This window comes from Ranitomeya imitator, chromosome 8 (genome assembly GCF_032444005.1).
Source record: "Ranitomeya imitator isolate aRanImi1 chromosome 8, aRanImi1.pri, whole genome shotgun sequence".
NCBI classification, from domain to species: Eukaryota; Metazoa; Chordata; class Amphibia; order Anura; family Dendrobatidae; genus Ranitomeya; species Ranitomeya imitator.
In genome coordinates this window covers 189,999,052-190,024,267 of record NC_091289.1, presented here as the reverse complement: position 1 = coordinate 190,024,267, position 25,216 = coordinate 189,999,052, and the positions used below count along the sequence as shown (strand labels likewise).

General features: G+C 43.9%; 1 protein-coding gene across 1 annotated transcript in view; it reads left to right on the top strand.

The window, feature by feature from the left end:
• The window catches only part of SLC35D1 (solute carrier family 35 member D1), a 29,170-nt gene extending 5,515 nt beyond the window's left edge, over positions 1–23,655 (top strand). Inside the window, exons 2-12 of the mRNA XM_069738223.1 lie at positions 3,125–3,158; positions 3,239–3,325; positions 10,760–10,827; positions 11,718–11,789; positions 12,879–12,947; positions 13,149–13,251; positions 14,247–14,339; positions 15,078–15,145; positions 17,556–17,634; positions 17,758–17,840; positions 20,485–23,655. Of these exons, the coding sequence (XP_069594324.1) occupies positions 3,125–3,158; positions 3,239–3,325; positions 10,760–10,827; positions 11,718–11,789; positions 12,879–12,947; positions 13,149–13,251; positions 14,247–14,339; positions 15,078–15,145; positions 17,556–17,634; positions 17,758–17,840; positions 20,485–20,593 (865 nt within the window). The 3' untranslated portion in view covers positions 20,594–23,655. The remainder of the gene's footprint in view (positions 1–3,124; positions 3,159–3,238; positions 3,326–10,759; positions 10,828–11,717; positions 11,790–12,878; positions 12,948–13,148; positions 13,252–14,246; positions 14,340–15,077; positions 15,146–17,555; positions 17,635–17,757; positions 17,841–20,484) is intronic.
• The last annotated feature ends 1,561 nt before the right edge of the window (positions 23,656–25,216 follow it).

Below are 25,216 nucleotides of genomic sequence, written 5' to 3'. Positions count from 1 at the left end.
TAGGGGTCTTGTCGTGAACACATTGTAACATTTACTACAGAAGTGCAAGGTTTAGTACATTTGCTTTCGTTCTAGTAGTCACATGACTCTAGTAAATGCTGCTGGTTGGATGCAGTGTTCCCCCAACTCCGGTCCTCAAGAGCCACCAACAGGTCATGTTTTCAGGATTTCCTTAGTATTGCACAGGTGATAATTGCATCACCTGCACAGGCAATAATTCCTTCACCTGTGCAATACTAAGGAAATCCTGAAAACATGACCTGTTGGTGGCTCTTGAGGACCGGAGTTGGGGAACTCTGTGTTACAGCATAGTGGACGAGATTTCAAGAAATCCCATGTCCATTATGAGTGCATCGGTGCCCGCGGATCACCTGTGGAGACGGACATACGGCGCGTCTTTCCAGACCGCAACATGCCAATTTATCTTAGGCTACGTTCACACTAGCGTTATGCTAGTTTGCGTCGGGCGACGCAGCGGCGACGCATGCGTCATGCGCCCCTATATTTAACATGGGGGACGCATGCGTTTTTGTTTGTTGCGTTGTGCGACGCATGCGTCTTTTTTGCCGCAAGCGTCGGACCAAGAAAACGCAACAAGTTGCATTTTTCTTGCGTCCGAATTTCGTCAAAAAACGACGCATGCATTGCAAAACGCAGCGTTTTTGCGTGCGTTTTGGTGCGTTTTTGCGTGTGTTGCGTCGCCGACGCAGCGGCGCACAACGCTAATATGAACGTAGCCTTACGGAGATACAAGTCTCCGCAAGATAAATCTGCCCATAGAATGTATTGGGCGCGGTGATTCTGCATGATTCCATGAACACATACGGAATCACCTGCGTTCAAAAGCCGGCAGCACTTTGGATGGAGCGGATATGTGCTGCGCCCAAAGTGCTGCCGATTACTGACAGTGTGCACCTACCCTCACACAAATGTTCGCTGCTGTTATAGAATTGCAATAATATAACTTTGCAGGAATCTGATCAAACATTATCTCCATGGAAAGAACACAACCGCTAGCAATAGATGATTGGGGCAGGCGACTGCCGCCTGAATAAAGTGGTTGAATGCAGACACGGATTCAGGAACGTTCTCATATTGGGGTGCTGCTTCCCCACACGTGATGATCCACTGCGGTTGGCTCCAGATTTTTGGGAAGCGATGACTTCTACTTTTGACTTCTTTCACTAGAGATAATGGTGGTTTTTGACTATAAGGGACAATGTATTTCCTTGTGCCTGAGCTTGCTGTATACAAGGCTTATTCACTGCAACATTGTAACATTCCGGAGCCAAGTCTTGTAGCCCCCAGATTCCAGAGTCATTCTGACGTAAATACAACCTTCATAAACTGTTAGTTCTGCCCACATTGTTGGTGCAAAAATCGGAAGCAAATAATACAAAACAGAGAAAACTTACAAAACAAACTGCAAATGATGAATTGAGGCCTATAGTCCAACACTGACCAATGTGAGAGACCAGTGATCCCCGATGAGGAGTTTCCTAGAACACCAGGAGACTCCACGCTGCAGCCGCTCGGAGATGCTGGACAAGAATTCTACCAACCCTTACACCAAACTGCTCCAAAAATAAAGTTACTGATGGGAGTTGACCTATTGGCTTTACATGAGGCAGCGATGCCTCAGAAACCTTATTCAGGAGCTCAGTTTAGCCTCCGAAATGATGATTGTGGAGCAGACACTTTAGGCCCCCTTCACGCTCCGTCAGTATAATACCGGAAAAAACAGTACTGGTGTCATCACTGTTTTGTATCAGTAGATAAGCCTAGGTGGGTCCACCAGGGTCTTCTCCACCGTTATCTTGATAGTATCCAGCCATCGGGTTGCTGGTCTTCCTCTTCACCTTGTTCCTTTTATTCGTCCCACCATGATGTCCTCCTCCAATGATTGCTCTTTGTATGATGTGTCCACAAGTCCTAGCTTGGTGATTCTCGCTTCGAATGTCATCTCTGGCTTGATTTGTTCCAGGATTGATTTGTTTGATCTTCTTGCCATCCTTGGTATTGATAACCTCCTTCTCTAGCACATTTTGATGGTGCCGATTCTGCCGTCTCATTTCTTTATCCTCCACGTTTCGCATTCATACGTTACCAAAGATCAGATTATGTACAATCAGAGTTTTCATCGCCAGTGAAATATTCCTTGATTTGAAGACCTTGTCCAGTGACTTCATTGTTTGTGTAGATTTTTGTCGTTCTGAATGTAAAGATGATTAGTCACCAGGTCAGAAGTTATTATTCCTGCTAGTGATGAGCGAGTATACTCGAGCACGCTCAGGTGGTCTCCCGAGTATTTTAGTGCTCAGAGATTTAGTTTTTGGAATGATTTACAGCTAGTAGCCAGCCTGAGTACATGTGGGGGTTGTCTGGTTGCTAGGGAATCCCCACATGTAATCAAGCTAACAGTCGCAAATCATGCAGCTGCTGTGCCTAAAACTAAATCTCCGAGCACTAACAAATACTCGGAGACCACCCAAGCGTGCTCGAGAAAACCAGAGCAACGAGTACACTCGCTCATCACTAATTCCTGCCATTCCCCTAAGTATTACATTTATTTATATTTTTTGTAAATCCGCCATACGGTTCCGGAGATTATGGCCTTTTTTAGTGCTGATTTTTATGGTCTTTCCAAGGGGGTGTGAATCACAGGGTAAATATGTAGAGCAGCCTAAAGACACGCCCCTGAGGATCCTGTGAGTCACGCACGCCCCTGAGGATCCTGTGAGTCACGCACTCTTGATAAAGACTATAAAAAGTAGCACTTGATTTAAAAAATAAAACTAAAAATCCTGATCTCTCTAACTGTATGGCGGATTTAAAAGAAGGAAAAAAAAAAAACCCACTGGGGAGCAGCGGGAATAAATGAGCAAAAACTCCACATTCTGACCTGGTGACTGGTCCTCCAATTTTCCAGATGAGCAGTATTTTTCCCTTCTTCTTACAAAGAGGACGTTTCCAGGATTTCTATGACCTCAAATAGCATCTGATCCCAGCACATTCCTGACCCCGCAGACTTGCACACTCATGTTACAGCAGATGTGATGTAGCTGCACCGCGCTGCGCCGGGTGATCGCGGCAGGGAATAATGGCGCTCTGTTCTGTCTTGCAGGTTTCCCTCCTCACTATGTGTTGGACTTGGCCAGGTCAGTAAGAAGCCTTCGGTTGTGCTTCCTCCTCGCTGTGACGTCGCGGTGCTAACACTGAGCGTTCTTGTTCCCCGCAGATGCTGGCGACGGTGGTCGTGCTCTGGGTGGGAAAGGCCCTGAGGGTGGTGCATTTTCCAGATATCGACAGGCACATACCACGAAAGGTAATCTGGGCCAATAACTATTATTATACCCCTGCTCTGAATACTGCGCAACTTTTTATTTTGCAATGATCCGACTTATGCAACTTTTTAAGCAACTGCTGAATCTAAGGTTCTGCGTCTTCTAATAAGACGACCAGCTGATATCAGATTTACATGGACATAAAATAAAGATCTTGGCACTGGAGGGGGATGACATAAAGCAAGAATGTTCTGCACCATAGTTGGTTTCCCTTTGCATGAGATGGGTGATAACAGAGAACAATAGATGCATTAATCTTCACAGTAAATGCAGATAAACATTGGGTTTGGCAATGATTACAGAGGTGCCCTGTTATCCTAATCTCTGTCCAGCCGCCAGGCTCCACAGGGCGGGGGTGGGGTACATTTGGGACCTCTTGTACATATAGACAGGATCTGAGATGTGGCACAATGTAGGACATAGTGAAGCAATTAGGATTTTTCCTAAGGGTGCCGTCACACAGTGAAATTTTGATCGCTACGACGGCACGATTCGTGACGTTCGAGCGATATATCTGTGACGTTCGAGCGATATCGCAATGTCTGACACGCTCCTGCGATCAGGGACCCCGCTGAGAATCGTACGTCGTAGCAGATCGTTTGAAACTTTCTTTCGTCGTCTAGTGTCCCGCTGTGGCGGCATGATTGCATGGTGTAACATATATCGTATACGATGTGCGCATAGTAACCAACGGCTTCTACATCGCACATACGTCATGAAATTATCGCTCCAGCGTCGTAGATTGCAAAGTGTGACCGCAGTCTACGACGCTGGAGCGATATTGTTACGACGCTGGAGCGTCACGGATCGTACCGTCGTAGCGATGAAAATTGCACTGTGTGACGGTACCCTTAGGCGATATCTGGCGATAGGAAATCCCTGTATCTTTATTTAATGGCGTTCGCTCACTGCAGACACCACTTCTTTCTATTAAGGTCGCGGTCTGCATGTTCAGCTGCCGTCTACGACTTGGGCGCCGTCTCTCTCCATTATAGCATTGTATCCAGCCAGGTATGGTGGGCCTTAGGGTACCGTCTCACAGTGGCACTTTTGTCGCTACGACGGTACGATCCGTGACGTTCCAGCGATATCCATATGATATCGCTGTGTCTGACACGCAGCAGTGATCAGGGACCCTGCTGTGAATCGTACGTCGTAGCAGATCGTTTGGAACATTCTTTCGTCGCTGGATCTCCCGCTGACATCGCTGGATCGGTGTGTGTGACACCGATCCAGCGATGCGTTCGCTTGTAACCAGGGTAAACATCGGGTTACTAAGCGCAGGGCCGCGCTTAGTAACCCGATGTTTATCCTGGTTACCATCGTAAATGTAAAAAAAAACCAAAACACTACATACTTACATTCCGGTGTCCGTCAGGTCCCTTGCCGTCTGCTTCCCGCACTGACTGACTGCCGGCCGTAAAGTGAAAGCAGAGCACAGCGCGCTGTGCTTTCACTTTACGGCCGGCAGTCAGTCGGTGCGGGAAGCAGACGGCGAGGGACAGACACCGGAATGTAAGTATGTAGTGTTTGTTTTTTTTTACGCTGGTAACCAGGGTAAACATCGGGTTACTAAGCGCGGCCCTGCGCTTAGTAACCCGATGTTTACCCTTGTTACCCGGGGACTTCGGGATCGTTGGTCGCTGGAGAGCGGTCTGTGTGGTCGCTGGAGAGCTGTCTGTGTGACAGCTCTCCAGCGACCACACAGGGACTTTCCAACGATCACGGCCAGGTCATATCGCTGGTCGTGATCGTTGGAAAGTTGATCAGTGTGAAGGTACCTTATGGGTACCGTTACACTATACGATTTACCAACGATCACGACCAGCGATACGACCTGGCCGTGATCGCTGCAGCGTCGTTGTGTGGTCGCTGGAGAGCTGTCACACAGACAGCTCTCCAGCGACCAACGGTGCCGAAGTCCCCGGGTAACCAGGGTAAACATCGGGTTACTAAGTGCAGGGCCGCGCTTAGTAACCCGATGTTTACCCTGGTTACCATTGTAAAAGTAAAAAAAAAAAACACTACATACTTACATTCCAGTGTCTGTCACGTCCCTCGCCGTTACAATGGTGACCACAGTAAACATCGGGTTACTAAGTGCGGCCCTGCGCTTAGTAACCCGATGTTTACCCTGGTTACCAGTGAACACATCGCTGGATCGGCGTTACACACGCCGATCCAGCGATGTCTGCGGGAGATCCAGCGACGAAATAAAGTTCTGGCCTTCTAGCTCCGACCAACGATCTCACAGCAGGATCCTGATCGCTGCTGCCTGTCAAAAAACAATGATATCGCTATCCAGGACGCTGCAACGTCACGGATCGCTATCGTTCAAAAGTTGCTGAGTGTGACGGTACCTTTAGACCCTGTAATGTCAGAAGATGCCACCATGATTGGTTTAGCCTGCCAGCAAATATCTTGTGCCATCTTAATAAAAACTCTTTATTCACCCTCTCCAGGTCCAGCACTCAGTCTCCATCTCTGCTGCCGGTGTCTTATTGTCTCCATCAACGCCAATAAGTGAACCTAATGATATATACCAACGTAAGGCAAAAACTACAAATATCCACCAAAATATCTCCCACAATGCTGGTTTAGATAATATAAACTTTATTATCAAATATATAACAGTAAAAGCACAAAAAATTAATTAAAACAAGAATCAAGTACAGGAAAAAGACCGGTGGGTATGGCTACAAAATGGCTTAATTTATATAAAATACTTAACGGGACTATACAATTGATTGTGTATATATATTGATTAAAAAATGTGGGCAGTAGCAATCAAGCAATTAATAAGTATAAGGTGCATTATCACAGTATACGTAGTCAAACTACAATCAGTAGTGTAAGAGCATAAGTTAAAAAAAAAAAAAAATGCCAGAACGCAACTGCCCGCCGTATTTAACATATATCACCAATAAAGCCCATATGTAAAGTATATAGCATACGCTTACCCAGTAAGAGCCAGGGACCCACCATACCCGACGCGCGTCTCGCTAAGGAAAGCTTCGTCCAGGGAAACGCACGTCGGGTGTGGTGGGTCCCTAGCTCTTGGCTCTTACTGGGTAAGCATATTATCGATATATACTTTACATATGGGCTTTATTGGTGATATATGTTAAATACGGCGGGCAGTTGCGTTCTGGCATTTTTTTTACTTATGCTCTTACACTACTGATTGTAGTTTGACTACGTATACTATGATAATGCACCTTATACTTATTAATTGCTTGATTGCTACTGCCCACATTTTTTTAATTAAAAAAAAATATATATATGTATATGTGTGTGTGTGTGTGTGTGTGTGTGTGTGTGTGTAAAATCAATTGTATAGTCCCGTTATGCATTTTATATAAACTAAGCCATTTTGTAGCCATACCCACTGGTCTTTTTTCCTGTACCTGATTCTTGTTTTAATTAATTTTTTTGTGTTTTTATTGTTGTATATTAGATAATAAAGTTTATATTATCTAAACCAGCATTGCGGGTGATATTTTTGGTGGATATTTGTCTTATTGTCTGCAGCGTGGTCGTCTACTCGACAGTGCTGCTGACAGTCAGTGAGCTCAGCATCTCTGCTCCTGTGGACACCACAAGCAGCTAAGCTCACTGATTGACTGCAGCGCTGTCGACATACAGACAATAACAACCACCAGACTACTGGACCTGGGGAGGATGAAGAAAGTGTTTTGTTTTTTTTTTCTTATGCAAACTGAATCTGGGGACAGCATTTTTTTCTGAAATTAGAAAACCCCTTTTAACACTTTATCATGAAGGTTTCTGCTGTGTAAGAACAGGCTTTCCCAACAAGTCAGGGTCCCTGGGGTAAGATCAATTGCCCCTTTAGGCTATGTTCACACGCTGCGGCTTTTGCGGATCCGCAGCAGTTTCCCATGCGTTTACAGTACAATGTAAACCTATGGGAAACGCAATCCGCAGTGCACATGTTGCGGGAAAAAAACGTGCGGAAATGCAGCGGTTTACATTACGCAGCATGTCAATTCTTTGTGCGGAATCCGCAGCGGTTTTACACCTGCTCCATAATAGAAAACCGCAGGTGTAAAACCGCAGTGGAATCTGCACAAAAAGCGCAATAGATCTGAGGGAAAAACGCAGTGTTTTTGCCCTGTGGATTTATCAAATCCGCTGCAGAAAAATCCGCAGTGGACCATTCTACGTGTGCACATACCTTAGGGTAACTCCACTTTTTTGATATGTTATAGCACCTGTGTAAGGGCGCATTCACATTCAGGTATCTGCTCTTTAGTCTTCCGTTCAGCCTCCAGCAAAATGGGATTTGTGCGTATTCTCTGACGGGGCCATAGACCCGAATGTGCGTTCTGTTGTGCATCATTTTTGGGAGGTTACGCCTGCTGGAGGAGGACACTCGGCCTCAATCTATTTGCTGTGGAATGTGATAAATTCAGGTCTTGCCCTTGTAGGGAGGCTCTCACCCATATGTACATAGCTACAGGGAGCCCATTGTCTGTGGGGGGCTTGTAGATGGCTGATGTACAGCGCCCCCTGCAGAGCACCACAATGGCTGTTCTGCATACAAAAGAGACCAAGGAGTTGAATAAAAAAAATAGGGGTATCCACACACAAAACAAAATCTAATTAGACTAAATTAATGCCAAAACCTATTTAACCAACAATGGACATGATAACAGTTCAGTACAAAAACACATAAAAATCCAATAAGAAAAATTGTACACCAGCACCAAAGATGTAAAAAAAAAATAAAAATTTTATTGAAAAGAAAAAAAACAAAAAAAACAAAATTACAAACATAATAGGCATTAAAAAGTGGGAAACCAAAAATTGGCAAAGGAACCCACCATGCTATCAAAAGAGGTACTATAGAGCAGGGGTCCCCAACTCCAGTCCTCAAGGCCCACCAACAGGTCATGTTTTCAGGATTTCCTTTGCATTGCACAGGTGATGCAATTATTACCTGGGCAAGACTAAGGAAATCCTGAAAACATGACCTGTTGGTGGGCCTTGAGGACTGGAGTTGGGGACCCCTGCTATAGAGAACCAAACAAGCCAATGTAATGCACATGGTTAAACGTCAAACACCAAATCTATAAATATAGTATAAAATATCTCTAGACGTGGAATTACTCAACAAAGAGTTCCAATAATAATGTGCAAATAGTTACCTCTGGTGGGTGCCAACGCCTGCCCCCAAAAGAAGAGGTCACAATGGAGATATCACCCCCCACCTTCACCGCCCCTTGCATTAGGATACTTTTATTTTGAGCATTGTTATTATTCCATTGTTGATTAAGTTGATGGTTTCTGAAGGTTCAATTGTGGTGAAAACAACTCCCAGCAGGATGTCTGGGAAATGTTGGGAGTTAGTTTCACCTGGGGATGGAGATCACTGCATCAGATTGTCCATCGACTCCGCCACACAGTTGACCCCTTTCCCTCCAGGTCGCTCTGACCGCAGACCAAGGAGCTGTTGGACAAATCTGCATAACTTTTTAGCAAAGTTTATATGTCTGTTCTGTATGGGGTTGCTAGAGTCATCACGTTTCCACTTTCTATGGAGCCGAATCCTCCCTGTTATCAGCTTTTTTTTTGGCGGGTGAGTGGGGTTTGCTGTTTTTTTTTTTTTTTTTTTCAGTGAGATAAATTTCAGAAAACTCTCCTTGCTTCCATGATCTCCATACTGAGACTATTATTAGCTGCTGTAGTATTGCGATTTATTAAGTTTAGGTGTACTGCGCCTTTAAATCTGCATCTTTCAAAATTAAACTCAAAAGAGAGAAAAATGCCAAACAGAAGCTCATAATTCAGTTCCAAAATGAGAAAATTCTTTGTTATTAAATACTCTAATTGGTAACATGATGGCACGACAGAAGCGGGTGCTCTCCCTACATAAGATAGAATGTATGAATACACAAATGATTAAAAATGGCATAAACTGAACCATCAAGAAAAAAGGATGCATAAGTAAAGGAAAAATCATTGTTACAAGGGAAAGGCTAATATAGCCGGAGTATAGGGTGCACAATGGCCCCGAATCCTAAAGCATGAGACCATAAAAGATGTCAAGTATCTTAGGATGAGTCCTGAGTGATGCAATAAAAATACAAATACGTGCACATTGTAAGATCACTGCCATATAAAACAGGTGCGAGGGCAATTAAGCCAGAACGTTCTTTCTATGTAGGATTATAGCAGGCAGTGAAAAGGGAGCTATGTACGTAGACAGCTGATGCTAATTAGATGACACACATCCGTGAACAGTGTTGGGTCCAAGTTAGAGGAAGAAGATCAAATGACAAGCAATAAATAAATGGTATATTACCAGGATAGTCCAAGATCCAAAGTGTGGTGCACACCCCAACGCGCGTTTCAGATACAAGACCCCGACGAAGGATTATATTTGAAACGCGCGTCGGGTATATGCAAGTATTTTAACTTTTATTGTAGCACTCATCCTAAGATAATTGAAATCTTTTATTGTCTCATGCTTTACGATTCAGGGCCTTTGTATACCCTATACTCTGGCTTTATTGGCCTTTCCCTTGTAACAATTATTTTTCCTTAACGTGTGTATCCTTTTTTCTTGGTGGTTCAGTTTATGCCATTTATAATCACTTGTGTATTCACACATTCCATCTATCTTATGTAGGGTGGGCACCCGCTCCTGTTGTGCCATCATGGTCACGTTTTGGACTCCATTATGACCTCAGGTTTGGTGTTTTTGTCTCTTGCGTTTTCTGATTCAATCTGAATGGTCTGCCCTTCCTATCCTAGTCGGCATATGACATTTATCCCTTGGTGCTAGATATTTATTTGTTTACGATCTTTACATAAACAAAAACACTGGACAGAGGAATTGATGCATCTAATATTTTTCAAAATCAGCCTGACCAAAAAGTGATTACGAGTAATCTGCAGCCGATGAACAAGCAGGAGGTAAAGGTCACCGGTCAGGGGTCGGATTGTCTTAAAGGGGTTGTCCACTACTCCGACATCCCCTTCTGAATCCCTATGTTTCCTCCCAGTAAAATAATAACATTTATACTCCTCTACCGGTGCCGTTCCAGTGGTGTTGGCACTGGCTCTCCCGGGGATTGTGTGGCATTGTCATGTGATCCAGTGAGCGCTTCACTCTCCTCCCTCATTCGGCTGCTGCCCCTCACTTCCTCTCCATAGGAGAGAAGAGTGAAGCCAACGCTTATTGGCCACAGGGATCACATGGCATAATGTCACGCAATCCCCGGAGAGCCAGTGTTGACAATATAGGCGCTATTATTTTAAATCGGGGAACATGGCTATTGAGAGGAGTTGTCAGAGTAGCGGACAACCTCTTTAATTCTTCACTTTGTTGCCTTATCACTTTGTCTTTTATATAATCCGTCTAATTTTTTTATTTATTTTTTTTATTCCAGACTTTTCCGCTACCTCTCCTGTACTTTGGAAATCAAATCACGGGACTGTTCAGCACAAAGGCGCTAAAGTAAGAACGATACAGCTCACCTTACATGGGGCTGCTGGCACCGAAATAGATTTATTAAGGCTTAAATTGTGACCACCTCAAGAAACCTGAGAAATGTTTATTAAAAGGCACATTTCCGCAATCTACTATATATGAATTCTTTTCTCATTTTGCTTAATGCCATTTATTTGGGTCTTGTCCACAAGAGACAGAAATTCTGCCGACTTTACCTGCAGATTCGAACATGGAAAATCCATAATGGACGACCGTCCGAGCCACATGGATGGGAGGATTTGAATATCCGTCTACTGCAGGATTTTTATTTTCTTGGAACTTGACCTTCGTATTTCCCATCTGTTCTATAGACTTTCTGTAGGTTTATATGGCGCTAGCCAAGCAGAAAGAAATGGGACCAGTGATGATCTGAGCGCTTCTGTCCGATTTTAGCCATCTGTAGGGGGCAGAGCAGCCGGAGACCCTTACATTTGGGACAAGTTGGGTGTTTAGGATCTGATTTGGGCATTTGGTGATTAGCTCTCCAATTAAAGTTGGTGCAGTACCAGCCATGTAGCGGAGCAGCGCTCCTTTATGGCCACATGTTTGTAATTAGTGTACATCGGATGCATCAGACACTTTTCAGGAAATTGTAAACGAATGTGCGGATACAATCAATGTCCAAGAGAATTTCGTCAGCCGTTTCGGTTTAATTTGTCACTGAGCCCTTATGACCACTCTGCTTTTCCTGGATTCTGAACGGTTGCAAATTTTGTCTAATTGTGTATTTCCTTAAAGAATCATGAACAAATATCACTTTATATAACGGAAAAAAAAGTAAAACTCAATGCTTTCTGGCACAGATACGGCTGGTGGTCCCTTTTCTGATACTTACCATATGTCTTCTCTGTTCGCAGTCTCCCCATGTTTACTGTTCTCCGGCGCTTTTCCATCCTGTTTACAATGATGGCGGAAGGATTCTTACTGAAGTGAGTATCTGTCATTAAAGGGGACCTGTAAAATCAGAGAAGTGAAGCTGAGATGGATATGTAGGTATAATGGGGATGATACTTGGTTGTAGATGACCACTGATCGCCATCCTGGATTTGACACTTCAGTGGCGCAGTGCGGAGCCTAGGAGGAAAACGGTGCCACCCATGGCTCGGCCACACTTATATAGGCACCGCTTAAGATCTAGGTCTTGTAGGGTGTAGAGATCCGCTCCATTCTCTGAATTGTGGGGGACCAAGTGTTGCCCAACCCCCATTAAAGGGAACCTGTCATCAGGTTTTGCCTTTCCAAGCCATTGGCAAAAAAAGTTGTTGAAGAGTAACTAAAGTTCTCTAAAACTTTTTTGACCCTTTAATTGCAAGCAGATCGTTGTCGTATGGCTTCTGTGCCCCTTTCCCTTACACCGATTTGCTAAAAAAAAAAAAAAATTGCTCAGAGAGGAGCGCACGATTCCTGCCTTAGCGTGATCACAGAAAGGAATGCAGAAACCTCATCACTATCGCTTCTCATGAAAGTTTTTTTTGAGCAATGCGTGGGGGTCTCAGAACACAGACTACACTGATCTGCTTGCAATTAAAAGTGAAAAAAAAAGTATATTAGCAAATATTTAATTACCCTTTTAAGCATTTTAATCTGTTTCTTCCTAAAGTCTATTTCATTCTGGTAGCACTACAAAAAAAGTGTCCCATGCCATTTTCGAATGATCCGATGGGCCCAAATCTGCCTGGTAAAGTCGCTCTCCCACCTATGATTGGCACGGATGACGTCTTGTACGTTATTAACACACCTTCTAAAGTTTCGCGCCTGCATACGCGGCAGAGCAAACTCCTAGGTTCTCCGCTTCGGTGCACAAGTGTAAAACTTTGGCACAGAATAGCGCCTCCTGTGGTGGACATGGGGACATTTATCAGAGGTCATGATGGATCCGATATAATACATTGAGGATGAATTTATTCATGTAGATCTTAACGGAAACGTTTTCCGCTGCCTCTCTCATAACTTTACGGCCAGCCAAATAGTTTGATTATTTTCACATTCCTATAGCTTTTGTTCGGTTATTTCCACAGGAAAAAGTTTTCTCGCAGTATTCAAATGACAGTATTCGCTATGATAATCGGAGCCTTCATCGCTGCCAGGTACTTATTATTTATTACCATTAAGATTATAACTCTTAGAAACGAAAACTTAACGAAGGTCCCCGCATGTATGGCCAAGTCCAATATATTTCTCCCAATTTTGTTAAGCCTTTTTTTTTCTGCTGCTGACCATCTGCAATCGCCTTTACTAATATATTAAAAATAATTTTTTACAATTTTTTTTTTTCACCTTCCATATAGTTCTGACCTCGCGTTTGACCTTGAAGGTTACATATTTATCCTGATCAATGACGTCCTGACGGCGGCCAATGGTGCATATGTGAAACAGAAGTTAGATTCCAAGGTGAGCGGTCGGCGGTGATATAAGAAATGCAAATAAATGTGGATGTCTCGCACAACATCGTCCTCGTCAGCAGCAGCTCAGGGGTGATATTCGGCACTTTTTTTTAATAACTATGAAGGATAACCTTTTCTCATTTTTTTGCACCCTTTGAAATGTTTGGAAAGAGTATTGGTCATTTTTTTTCCCCCATAAATCAATAGCACACAAGAAAAATCAGAAACTTAAAATATATTTTATCAGAGAAATCTGCTTCTTTCCAGTTCTGATCGTTCATTCTCTAAATTCTCAATTCGCAGGAAAAATCCGTCTTCAGTGAACACAGACATTGCCATTACTGAGAGATGACTGTTGGTGCTCATAGAGTTCTATGGAACCTGCAGCAGAATCTGGGCCTCTAGCTTCCTCCTCCATAGAATATTATAAGCACCAACTCCTGTCTAAGTAATGGGAAGATGTTTTCATTGACTGCAGATTTCACCTGTGAGTTGAGTGAAAATCAGTCGAAAAGGAGAAAGGAAGCAGATTTCCCTGATAAGATATATTATAAAGATTCTTCTTCTCATGATTTATTGTAATATTTAATAAATCAATAACTAGCACTTTAGATTAATCGCATTCACATGTTGCGGAGACTTTTTTTTTTTTTCTTTTTTCTCCTCTCCTGCAACATTTAAGCGTTTTTTTTGTGCAGCTTTCACCTTTTGCTGCAAAAAGGGCGAAACGTGCACAAAATCAGCTGTAAATTCTGCTTGTAACCCGTCCGGATTCCGCAGCAGATTTGCAGTTATGTAGCATCTGACTCCTTTCTCTAGGGGCATCCAGTTGCCCCATTCAATCTTCTAAGCAACCGCCCCAAAACTGAATAAGAACCTACGGACTGTATATATCTGCATGCTAATACCTCTGGAAATTAAATGTTTTGCAACAAGTTTTTTTTTTTTATTTTGAATCTTTTTTTTTTTTTTTTTTTAATGGTCTTATTTTTGGCATTTCAGGAACTTGGAAAGTACGGTCTCCTGTACTACAATGCGTTACTCATGATTGCACCAACACTGGCTATTGCATATATGACTGGCGACATCCAGATGGTAAGATGGGGGGCAATAAACCTTAATCCTAATTAGTCTGTAGGAAATGTTTTCTCATTCCTCTATTGGGATCTGCAGGAGGAGAAAATAATAAATTGTATCTTCCCTGCATTTGCCCCCCTATAAGTCATCGGGTCTCACAACCTATTGCCCGGCGGCCATTATAACTGCGGGGAGGACACCGATCATGTCTCTCCTGCTTCTGACATTTCCTCTCCAGCTCCTGTTTGTTTCAGTGTAGCAGCCGGAGAATGGCGGCTTTGTCAGGGTCCGAGGGTGCGGGGTCTGCGCCGTACACAGTCGCTGTGTATCTGCTGCTAGCGGGGGACGCACAGGCTGCAGAACAAAGGTCTTCTGTCTGGAGGGAGAAAACCCCCAAACGGCTCCGCTCGGCCGTCTGATCTGCTCCTGATTGAAAATGGCCACAAATGTAATTAACGCTCCTCCTGGCACAGAATGATTCATATTGTATTTGTAGTTCTTTAGCGGTCAGAATATATTGGGACCTCCATGCAGGAATATTACTAGGGAGTCATGACCCGAGTCCTAATATTCGCAGTTTTGGAGTAACCCTGCAAACTGCTGGTGACCACCATTGCTCAGATGCAGAGGTGCCGCAGGCGATTAGGGGGGCATGTCCGGACGCTGGTCACTGGCGGGCACATCCGGATATCTTTCTATGTAGGACTCTGTGCGGGATCTGTAATCCTGTACTGACATCTGTGTCTATTCCCACAGGCCGTGGAATATGAAGACTGGAGTGATCCCACCTTTATCTTCCAGTTTACACTCTCCTGTGTAATGGGGTAAGTCCGCGGCTCTATAATCACGTAGGTATGGGATGGGTGATAGAAATGGGTTTTCCAGGACAGGATGAATCTCGATAAGATCAGGGCAGTTACAGATTGTGGTTTACATTCACCAATATTACAACCAACCACTTGTTAAATATTTCTGGTTTGGGAATTTTTTTTTTTTTTTTTTCATAAAGGGATTGCCCAATAAATAATTATCCATCCACTGGTTAGAGGATAAATGTATGGTCATTGAGGGTCTGGCTGCTGAGGTCACTACCGATCCTGAGAATAGAGGGTGAAATCCTCTGTGTGATGGAGAGGTAGCGAGAATGTTACCACTCCTATAGACAATGAATGGAGAGGAGTTTGCACATGCTCAGTATTGCTCTATTGACAGGAGATGTTTTAGGACCCCTTTTTTTCACAATCATGGGGGCACCACTGATCATGGATAGATCGCCTGCTAAGTAAGTCCTTTATTTAATGGATAAACCCTTCAATGAAGCCGTTCAAGGAAATGCAACAAGGACCAATTTTAGAGAAAATTGAATTTTATGTCTTGTGTTTTACTGTTTTGGGTGTAAAGATGAAAAAAACACACAAAAAAAACAGGTAAATGTAGATGTGTTGTCCCTGTATGAATACATATTTGTCATATATATTTTTCTCCTAGTCTATAATACCGTATATACTTGACTATAAGCTGAGATTTTCAGCCCACTTTTTTGGGCTGAAAGTCCCCCTCTTGGCTTATACTCGAGTCATACCCAGGGGTCGGCAGGGGAGGGGGAGCGGAGCTGTCTAATTATACTCACCTGCTCCTGGCGCGGTCCCTGCAGGTCTTTTCCCCGATGCCGGCAGCAGCTTCCTGTAGTGAGCGGTCACATGGTACCGCTCATTACAGTAATGAATATGGACCAGACTCCACTCACATAGGGGTGGAGCCGCATATTCATTACTGTAATGAGCATTACCATGTGACCGCTCACTACAGGAAGAAGCTGTCGGCGCCGGGGAACAGACCTGCAGGGACCGCGCCAGGAGCAGGTGAGTATAATGCAGTGCCCGATATTCACCTGCTCCACGTTCCACAGTCGGCGCTGCTGTTTCTTCTGTGTCTTCCGCAGTGACGCTCAGGTCAGAGGGCGCGATGACGCGATTAGTGTGCGGCTCCCTCTGCCTGAGAGTCAGTGCAGAGGACGGGGAAGACACAGCGGCGGTCAGCGGTGGAACGGGAAAGGTGAGTATAGCAAGTGTCGGGGGCCTGAGAGGCGAGTATGTCATTTTTTTTTTTTTAATCGCAGCAACAGCATATGGAGCCATGTGCAGCGTTATATCGGCCAAATGTCTGTATGGAGCATCTTATGGGGCCATAATCCACGTTTGTGGAGCATTATACGGGGCAAATGTGTCTATGGAGCATCTTATGGGGTTATAATCGACATTTGTGCAGCATTATACGGGGCTATTTTAATATGGAGCATCTTATGGAGCACATAAACTGTATGGACCATTTATATAGGGCTCCTGATTCAATATGGATATTCAAAAAAAACTTTCAATTAATTTTACTTTTATTGGTATCTATTTTTACTTTTGACATTCACCGGTAGCTGCTGCATTTCCCACCCTAGGCTTATACTCGAGTCATTAAGTTTTCCCAGTTTTTTGTGGCAAAATTAGGGGTCTCTGCTTATACTCGGGTCGGCTTATACTCTAGTATATACGGTAATTGTCTGCCGATGTCCCCACTGGTTACAGTCTAAACTTGGGCTTGCTCCTGCATAGAGCTCTTTCATACATCAGGTTTCTTTTGGTACATGTCCTCTTAGCTCTTTTTTTCAAATACATCAGACCCATTATGATCAATGTTCTTTTTCAAAAACAAATTGTTCAACAAAAAAAGGTTAAAAAAAAAAGCGCCCAACTTTGATCTAGATTAAACTTGTCAATGGGGACGTGGTAATAAAAACACACTAACAAAAACAGGAAGCACACGGACGTCATCAGCGTCTTTTACATATTTTACAATTTAATGGGGATGAGAAGCCAAGAAAAAAAACGGATGCAATAAATATTGTAAGATCAAAAATAAGTCCAGCATATAAAAAAAATCCCCAGGAGAGTTTCTCACATGAGGGGAAAAAAAGAAAATGGTCAGTTTCACCCGACAGAGGAACAGGTACAGTGCACATATGGAATGAAAGCGGCTACAAAGTCGCTTTTTCATGATTTGAGTGTCCTCTTTGCAGATATTGGTTTGTTCACACACAGCAGATTTCTTGTAAAATGTGCACTTTATAATGCATATCATATAGCCCCATCTGCTGGCTGCTCGCGGCAACTGCAACTGCATTTATTTACGGTATATTATTTTACCCAGTTGATTTCCCTGCTGACTATCTTGTTTTATTTCCAGGTTTATCCTGATGTATTCCACAGTCTTGTGCACACATTACAATTCTGCCCTGACAACCACAATAGTAGGATGCATCAAAGTAAGTGTTGAGATTTTTCCTTTCTGTTCTTTATAAACTGTCCCAGTTATGTGTCACCTGCTGTAATAAGACGCTTCCTGGAAATTAAATTCCTCCCTTTATTTATTTTTCTCCCTCTTCCAGAATATCCTGATCACTTACATTGGAATGTTCTTCGGTGGGGATTACATCTTCTCGTGGACGAACTTCTTGGGGTTAAATATCAGGTACGGGAGCAAGTGCAGTGTTCTATGATTTGTGCGTACAGAATCTTTTTCTTTCCTGTGCTAATTAATTTTCTAATGTTCTTGGAGACATCTGCAGTAATTTTCAGCACCGGAGTCTGTGCAGTGAGCAGTACATAAGGCTCCGATTTGTATTTTAAAGTGAAAATGGTTTTCTGCGTAAGGCAAAAAAAAAAAAAAAAATTACTGTTCGACTGTAGTTGAAAACCTTAAAACAATCCCTAATTCCCTACCATCATAATCTGACCTCCCTGCATATTCTTAACTTTAGAAGTTCTCCTTTATATCCCTAGGATGGGGAATAACACTCGCTGGGACCCCCTGATCCTGAGAACCAGGGCGTTGCTGCTACACTCATTCTTATGGGAGCGCTGTGGACCGGCCGACCGCTGCGCTCAGCATCTGATGGTCCCACTGAGGATGAATGGAGCAGCCGTGGGCATGATCGGCTCGTGATCCATTAAAAATTGGCTGCTGTGAGGCCCAGTTGTGGGGTCCCAGTGGTCGGGAAGTTATCTCTTATCACATGAATGGGAATAACTTTCAAGCTTGAAAACAACCGAAGCAGGATATCTAATCTCTATGTATGGGGTGCAGGATATCTAATCTCTATGTATGGGGTGCAGGATATCTAATCTCTATGTATGGGGTGCAGGATATCTAATCTCTATGTATGGGGTGCAGGATATCTAATCTCTATGCACAGGGTGCAGGATATCTAATCTCTGGGTGTGGGGTGCAGGATATCTAATCTCTATGTATGGGGTGCAGGATATCTAATCTCTATGTATGGGGTGCAGGATATCTAATCTCTATGCACGGGGTGCAGGATATCTAATCTCTATGTATGGGGTGCAGGATATCTAATCTCTATGTATGGGGTGCAGGATATCTAATCTCTATGCACAGGGTGCAGGATATCTAATCTCTGGGTGTGGGGTGCAGGATATCTAATCTCTATGTATGGGGTGCAGGATATCTAATCTCTGGGTGTGGGGTGCAGGATATCTAATCTATGTACGGGGTGCAGGATATCTAATCTCTGGGTATGGGGTGCAGGATATATAATCTCTATGCACGGGGTGCAGGATATCTAATCTCTATGTATGGGGTGCAGGATATCTAATCTCTATGTATGGGGTGCAGGATATCTAATCTCTATGCACAGGGTGCAGGATATCTAATCTCTGGGTATGGGGTGCAGGATATCTAATCTCTATGTATGGGGTGCAGGATATCTAATCTCTATGTATGGGGTGCAGGATATCTAATCTCTATGCACAGGGTGCAGGATATCTAATCTCTGGGTGTGGGGTGCAGGATATCTAATCTCTATGTATGGGGTGCAGGATATCTAATCTCTGGGTGTGGGGTGCAGGATATCTAATCTATGTACGGGGTGCAGGATATCTAATCTCTGGGTATGGGGTGCAGGATATATAATCTCTATGCACGGGGTGCAGGATATCTAATCTCTATGTATGGGGTGCAGGATATCTAATCTCTGGGTATGGGGTGCAGGATATCTAATCTCTGGGTATGGGGTGCAGGATATATAATCTCTATGCACGGGGTGCAGGATATCTAATCTCTATGTATGGGGTGCAGGATATCTAATCTCTGGGTATGGGGTGCAGGATATATAATCTCTATGCACGGGGTGCAGGATATCTAATCTCTATGTATGGGGTGCAGGATATCTAATCTCTGGGTGTGGGGTGCAGGATATCTAATCTATGTACGGGGTGCAGGATATCTAATCTCTGGGTATGGGGTGCAGGATATATAATCTCTATGCACGGGGTGCAGGATATCTAATCTCTATGTATGGGGTGCAGGATATCTAATCTCTGGGTATGGGGTGCAGGATATCTAATCTCTGGGCATGGGGTGCAGGATATATAATCTCTATGCACGGGGTGCAGGATATATAATCTCTATGCACGGGGTGCAGGATATCTAATCTCTATGTATGGGGTGCAGGATATCTAATCTCTGGGTGTGGGGTGCAGGATATCTAATATCTATGCACGGGGTGCAGGATCTCTAATCTCTATGCACGGGGTGCAGGATATCTAATCTCTGGGTGTGGGGTGCAGGATATCTAATCTCTATGTATGGGGTGCAGGATATCTAATCTCTATGCACGGGGTGCAGGATATCTAATCTCTGGGTATGGGGTGCAGGATAGGTAATCTCTGGGTATGGGGTGCAGGATAGGTATGGGGTGCAGGATATCTAATCTCTGGGTATGGGGTGCAGGATATCTAATCTCTATGTATGGGGTGCAGGATATCTAATCTCTGGGTATGGGGTGCAGGATATCTAATCTCTGGGTATGGGGTGCAGGATATCTAATCTCTGGGTATGGGGTGCAGGATAGGTATGGGGTGCAGGATATCTAATCTCTTATGTATGTATGGGGATGGATGTATCTGCATTCTGTACGGATTTCCAGCTTTTTTTTGTGCTGTAGGGTTAGTCGCCTCGTGCCAGATTTTTTTACTGCAGTGTTGCTGGATACCATATTGTCTCGCCCTGCCTATTATAAGGCGCTTGTATACATAGTATGTGACCCACTATCAATGGTGATAATAGTTTATTAATTATTTTCCCTCCTCTCCAGTATTGCTGGCAGTCTGGTGTACTCCTACATCACCTTCACAGAAGAACACATGAGCAAACAGTCGGAGTCGATCAGTAAACTGGAGAACAAGGGGAAGATCGCAGTGTGAGCGCCGGGTCCGCTCTGTCTCCGTCATGGGCGCCGCGTGCTCCGCATGTCAGACGTGAGCTCATGCGCACAGCTATTGCTAATTTGCACAATCGTCCTAATTGAAATGATGCCTTTTTATAGATTTTAAATAGAATTTTTTTTTTTTTTTAGCCAGACCTAGTATTTAATTTCCGAACTGAAAAATTAAGTATTTTTTTACAACACCGACCGATCAGTATATTTTATCCCCGAGGACTGTACTGACCATTGTCCTCGCCTCAGCCACATTTTTACCTTCACACTATGGTGTATGGGGACAGATCCACATGGGGCAGCCATGTTTTTAGGTTCTAGACTGAAGTGCAGTTTGTTATAACGGTTACAGACGACTCTTCTCTATTTTGTTAATGGGACAAAGTTTGACGCAATGTAGCAAATTCCTCATGATACATTTCAATAATTTTTTTTTTTTTTTCCATTTCATTGATCTTGTGGATCATCAGATATCCTGGTAAATCTGCACCCCTTAAATGCCTCTGAGGGGGGCAGATGCAAGTTTTGCCATGCTATCCCGTCAGCCAGCATGGATGGTTCTCGTAGTGACAAATTCTGTCTGTGCATATTCAGAAAAGGTGTTCAGGCAAATGAAGAAGGAAAAAAAAGCCTCTTTCCCTATGTGGCATGTGAGCTGTACTTGGGGAACGATGTGTAATTCTCAACCAACCAGGATGAACATTTAAGTGATGGCACCAATCTAATGATGGCAACTTGGAAGGAATCGCCGTAACATGGAAATGCTGATGTTCTCCCACCAGTGCCAGCACTTGTGTATGTATGTATGTATACACATGCCGGGGGTGTCATCAGTATGGATTACATTGAGGATTATGTCATGTCCGCTTATAGACTAATCGCCCCAGAATCCGACTGCTAGTAAAAATCTGGCAGCTTGTCTGTCCCGAGGGTACGTGGTTAAGGAGTTCCCATTAGCTGAGACCCCTGAGACTGGTCACTAATATGCCTGATTGGTTGACCTCTAGTTCAGAGGAAACTTACATTTCTTTCTGGGTGCAGGTGTAAACCGCATGTAATGGATACTTCAAAATATATGTACATCTTGTTCAGGTCTCAAACAATGCAGCACCGTTTGCCGTCTGTAGCCTCTGGGTTGCGCTATCTATTGCAGAATGAGTTAAAGGGGTGATCAGGAGCGCACCGCTCCCCTGCCTCTGCTGCCTGCGCTCCCGTAGAGTGACGGTTCACCCAATGGCAGGGCAGCTTATCTGAACTGTGCAGACTTCCAACTGCAGGCGGCGGTAACTTTGCCTCTGCAGCATCGGAGGCAGTGGTCCGTCCAGATTCAGAGCAGTCCATGCCCCTTACCTAGTATATGACCACCTTTTAATAGACAGCAGGCTGGTAGCCTAGGTAATGACCATTACGGTAAACAGTAAAATTAAAGATTTTTTTTTTCTTATTTTAAAAAGAGAGCATTTTTAATAATAAGAGGTAAACTTAAACTTTTTTTTTTTTTAAGAACTTTTGATAAACTTTGGTTGCAATTTTACCCATTTAACAAGATGAGACAATTGATGCCAGGACCCTGGGTCGATGGCCCCTCAATGGGAACCCTGCGACTTTCCTACCTGCCGGTATCCTTGACTTCTCTTCTGATTAGTAATCCCGATGCAAGGCCAAGTGTGCATGACGCCACAATGATGATGAACCGTCGGGTCCACAAATCAGAAGAAGCATCAGGGATGCAAGAAGGGAGTACGTGGCTCTCAGGGGTCCTGTCCTGGGTCCATGGGATGGTGACGGGAGGATCAGTTCTCTCATGTCTAAAGACAACCCTTCAAACCAAGTAATAGTCAGGGAGCTCTTCATAAGTGGAGCGTTTATAGCCCTTACCTCTCTTCTTGTGAGCTCCTTTGCTAATTTACAACCACTTGGAAGTTGAGCTAAAATGTGTGGTCTAAAATCAGCCGAGAGGAGCTCGGAAGAAGGAATATAAGTGTTAAACTCTCCTGTCAGAACAAGTTCACCGACAGATTCTCCGTTTTCTCATTCTGCAGCCATCAATAGACAGGGCAATTCAAAGACTATAGCAGGCATACTGTGCAAATGCAAAAACATTTTTTTTTTTTTAGACAAATACATGCATTTAAGAATGGGGGGGAAAAAGTGAAAATAAACAGGATGTCCGTATTCTGAAGCATTGCGGGCGAAGTCATGATGTCCTTTTACATATTGGTGCTGGGGGAACAGAGGTTTGGTCACTTTGGATTGGCCCTTATTTTTCTATGAAGAAAAATCCAGTTTTTGCTGCTAACGTTGGGCAGGATTCTCAGAGGGATATTACCGTCTCTGGCATTGTGGATTTATGTTGATGCTGTTCTGTCAGTGATCGACTTGGAACGGTACACAAGCTCATTTAAGGTGTTAATCCATAATAGTTGGCCACACCCACTTGTCACATGACTTTTTAAAAAAATAAATTCCATAATGGAATTTTTAGAAGTTGCCTCCTGCTGCCCATACTTTTTTTTTTTTTTTTTTGAGACTAGACCCCCAAAAACTGCAGTTGTGTTTTCTAGGAGTTATTGATTATGATGGGAAGATTGAGTAACTTTTGAGAATCCGTGTTTGATGCCCAGTGGTCAGGTTTCTGCAGGAGTTGTGGCTCTATGAGCGCGCTCGCACCCTGCTGTATGAATGAAGTATTTCCCTCTCTGACCGTTTTTATATAGGGGTCAGATTGGCTGCCGGCGCGGAGAGCTGTGATCGCACAGTGGTTTTGCTCATGGCACGGCTGTCTCTTATCTGCAGGCAAATAATCCATGTACAATGGTTTACTAACCAGCCTGCAGGGGGCAGTCTTCTGAGTGTTACTGCCAGAGGAGCATTTCTATGAAGCGTTTGTCTGTTACTTTGTACATTGTTTAGTACAGTCTGGACTGTACAAGTTCTTATGACCATGGAGTACGAGGCCTTATTTCTGTACAATACTGTTTGATTTTTTTTTTTTTTGCCATTTGTATCTGTACAATCAAATGATTTTAAACATGAATTTATATATAACGTCTGTCTCCTGTCATTTTTTGCTCCAATTAAGAGGACTGCAGAGAATCTGCTCCATACCTGACGAGTAGGCAGAACGCTGGTTGTGGGGAGTGACTGAGCATGTGCGACCACCAGCATTCAGCTCACTAGGTGGACGTGCATATACACTGAACACCAGGTGGCGCCATACTATGCCAGTAAATGTCACAATTACTGGTTGTTGTGCAGAAGTTTGGATGCAATTGCACACAACAGGGAGCCCACCAATGTGGTGATTTTATCCAAGCCCCTGTATGTAAACCAGTAAGTAGCTCGTTGTAATCGGGCTCTCTGGGGGCAGCACAAAACTGCCTTCTAGTCATCTGTCAAATCAGCAGTCTTCCCCATGATTGTGGAGCTACTGAAACAGACTAAGGGACCTTTTTAAACGCTTAAGGTACAGTCACACTGGCCAACTTAACGATATCGCTAGCGATCCGTGACGTTGCAGCGTCCTGGCTAGCGATATCGTTGTGTTTGACACGCAGCAGCGATCTGGATCCTGCTGTGCCATCGTTGGTCGGAGCAGAAAGTCCAGAACTTTATTTCGTTGCTGGATCTCCCGCAGCGATGTCTTCACTGGTAACCAGGGTAAACATCGGGTTACCAAGCGCAGGGCCGCACTTAGTAACCTGATGTATACCCTGGTTATCAGTGTAAAAAAAACAAAACAAAAAAAACCCAAACACTACATACTTACATTCCGGTGTCTGTCGCGTCCCCCGGCGTTCTGCTTCCCTGCACTGTCAGCGCCGGCCAGCCGTAAAGCAGATTACAGCGGTGACGTCACCGCTGTGCTTTACGGCCAGCCGGCGCTCAGTCAGTGCGGGAAGCTAACGCTGGGGGACGTGACCAGACACCGGAATTTAAGTATGTAGTGTTTTTTTTTATTTTTACGTTTACGCTGGTAACCAGGGTAAACATCGGGTTACTAAGCGCGGCCCTGCCAGGGGACTTCGCATAGTTGGTCGCTGGAGAGCGGTCTGTGTGACAGCTCTCCAGCGACGCTGCAGCGATCGGGATCGTTGTCTAGATCGCTGCAGCGTCGCTAAATGTGACGGCACCTTTAGGAAGCCTTTGCAGGTGTCTTCTGTTAATTATTCTAATTTACTGAGATAATGACTTTTGGGGTTTCATTGGCTGTAAGCCATAATTGTCAATATTAACAGAAATAAACCATGAAATAGATCACTCTGTCATGACTCTATATAGGAGTTTCACTTTTTGTATTGAACTGAAATAAATTAAGTTTTTGATGACATTCTAATTTTGTAAGAAGCACTAAGTTGGTTGTGTCTCGACCCTGAGCTCGGTCTCGGCCCATGTTGGAAACTTGGCACCTATTTCTGGTGAGGGAGGACATGACTTGAAGCTTCCAAAATTACAAAAAAAAAAGTGCAAGAGAAGTGACTTTTTTTTTTTTTTTTAATGTTGCATTAAAGGGAACCTGTCACCCCTAAAATCGAGGGTGAGGTAACCCCACCGTCATCAGGGGCTTATCTACAGCATTCTGGAATTCTGTAGATAAGCCCCCGATGTA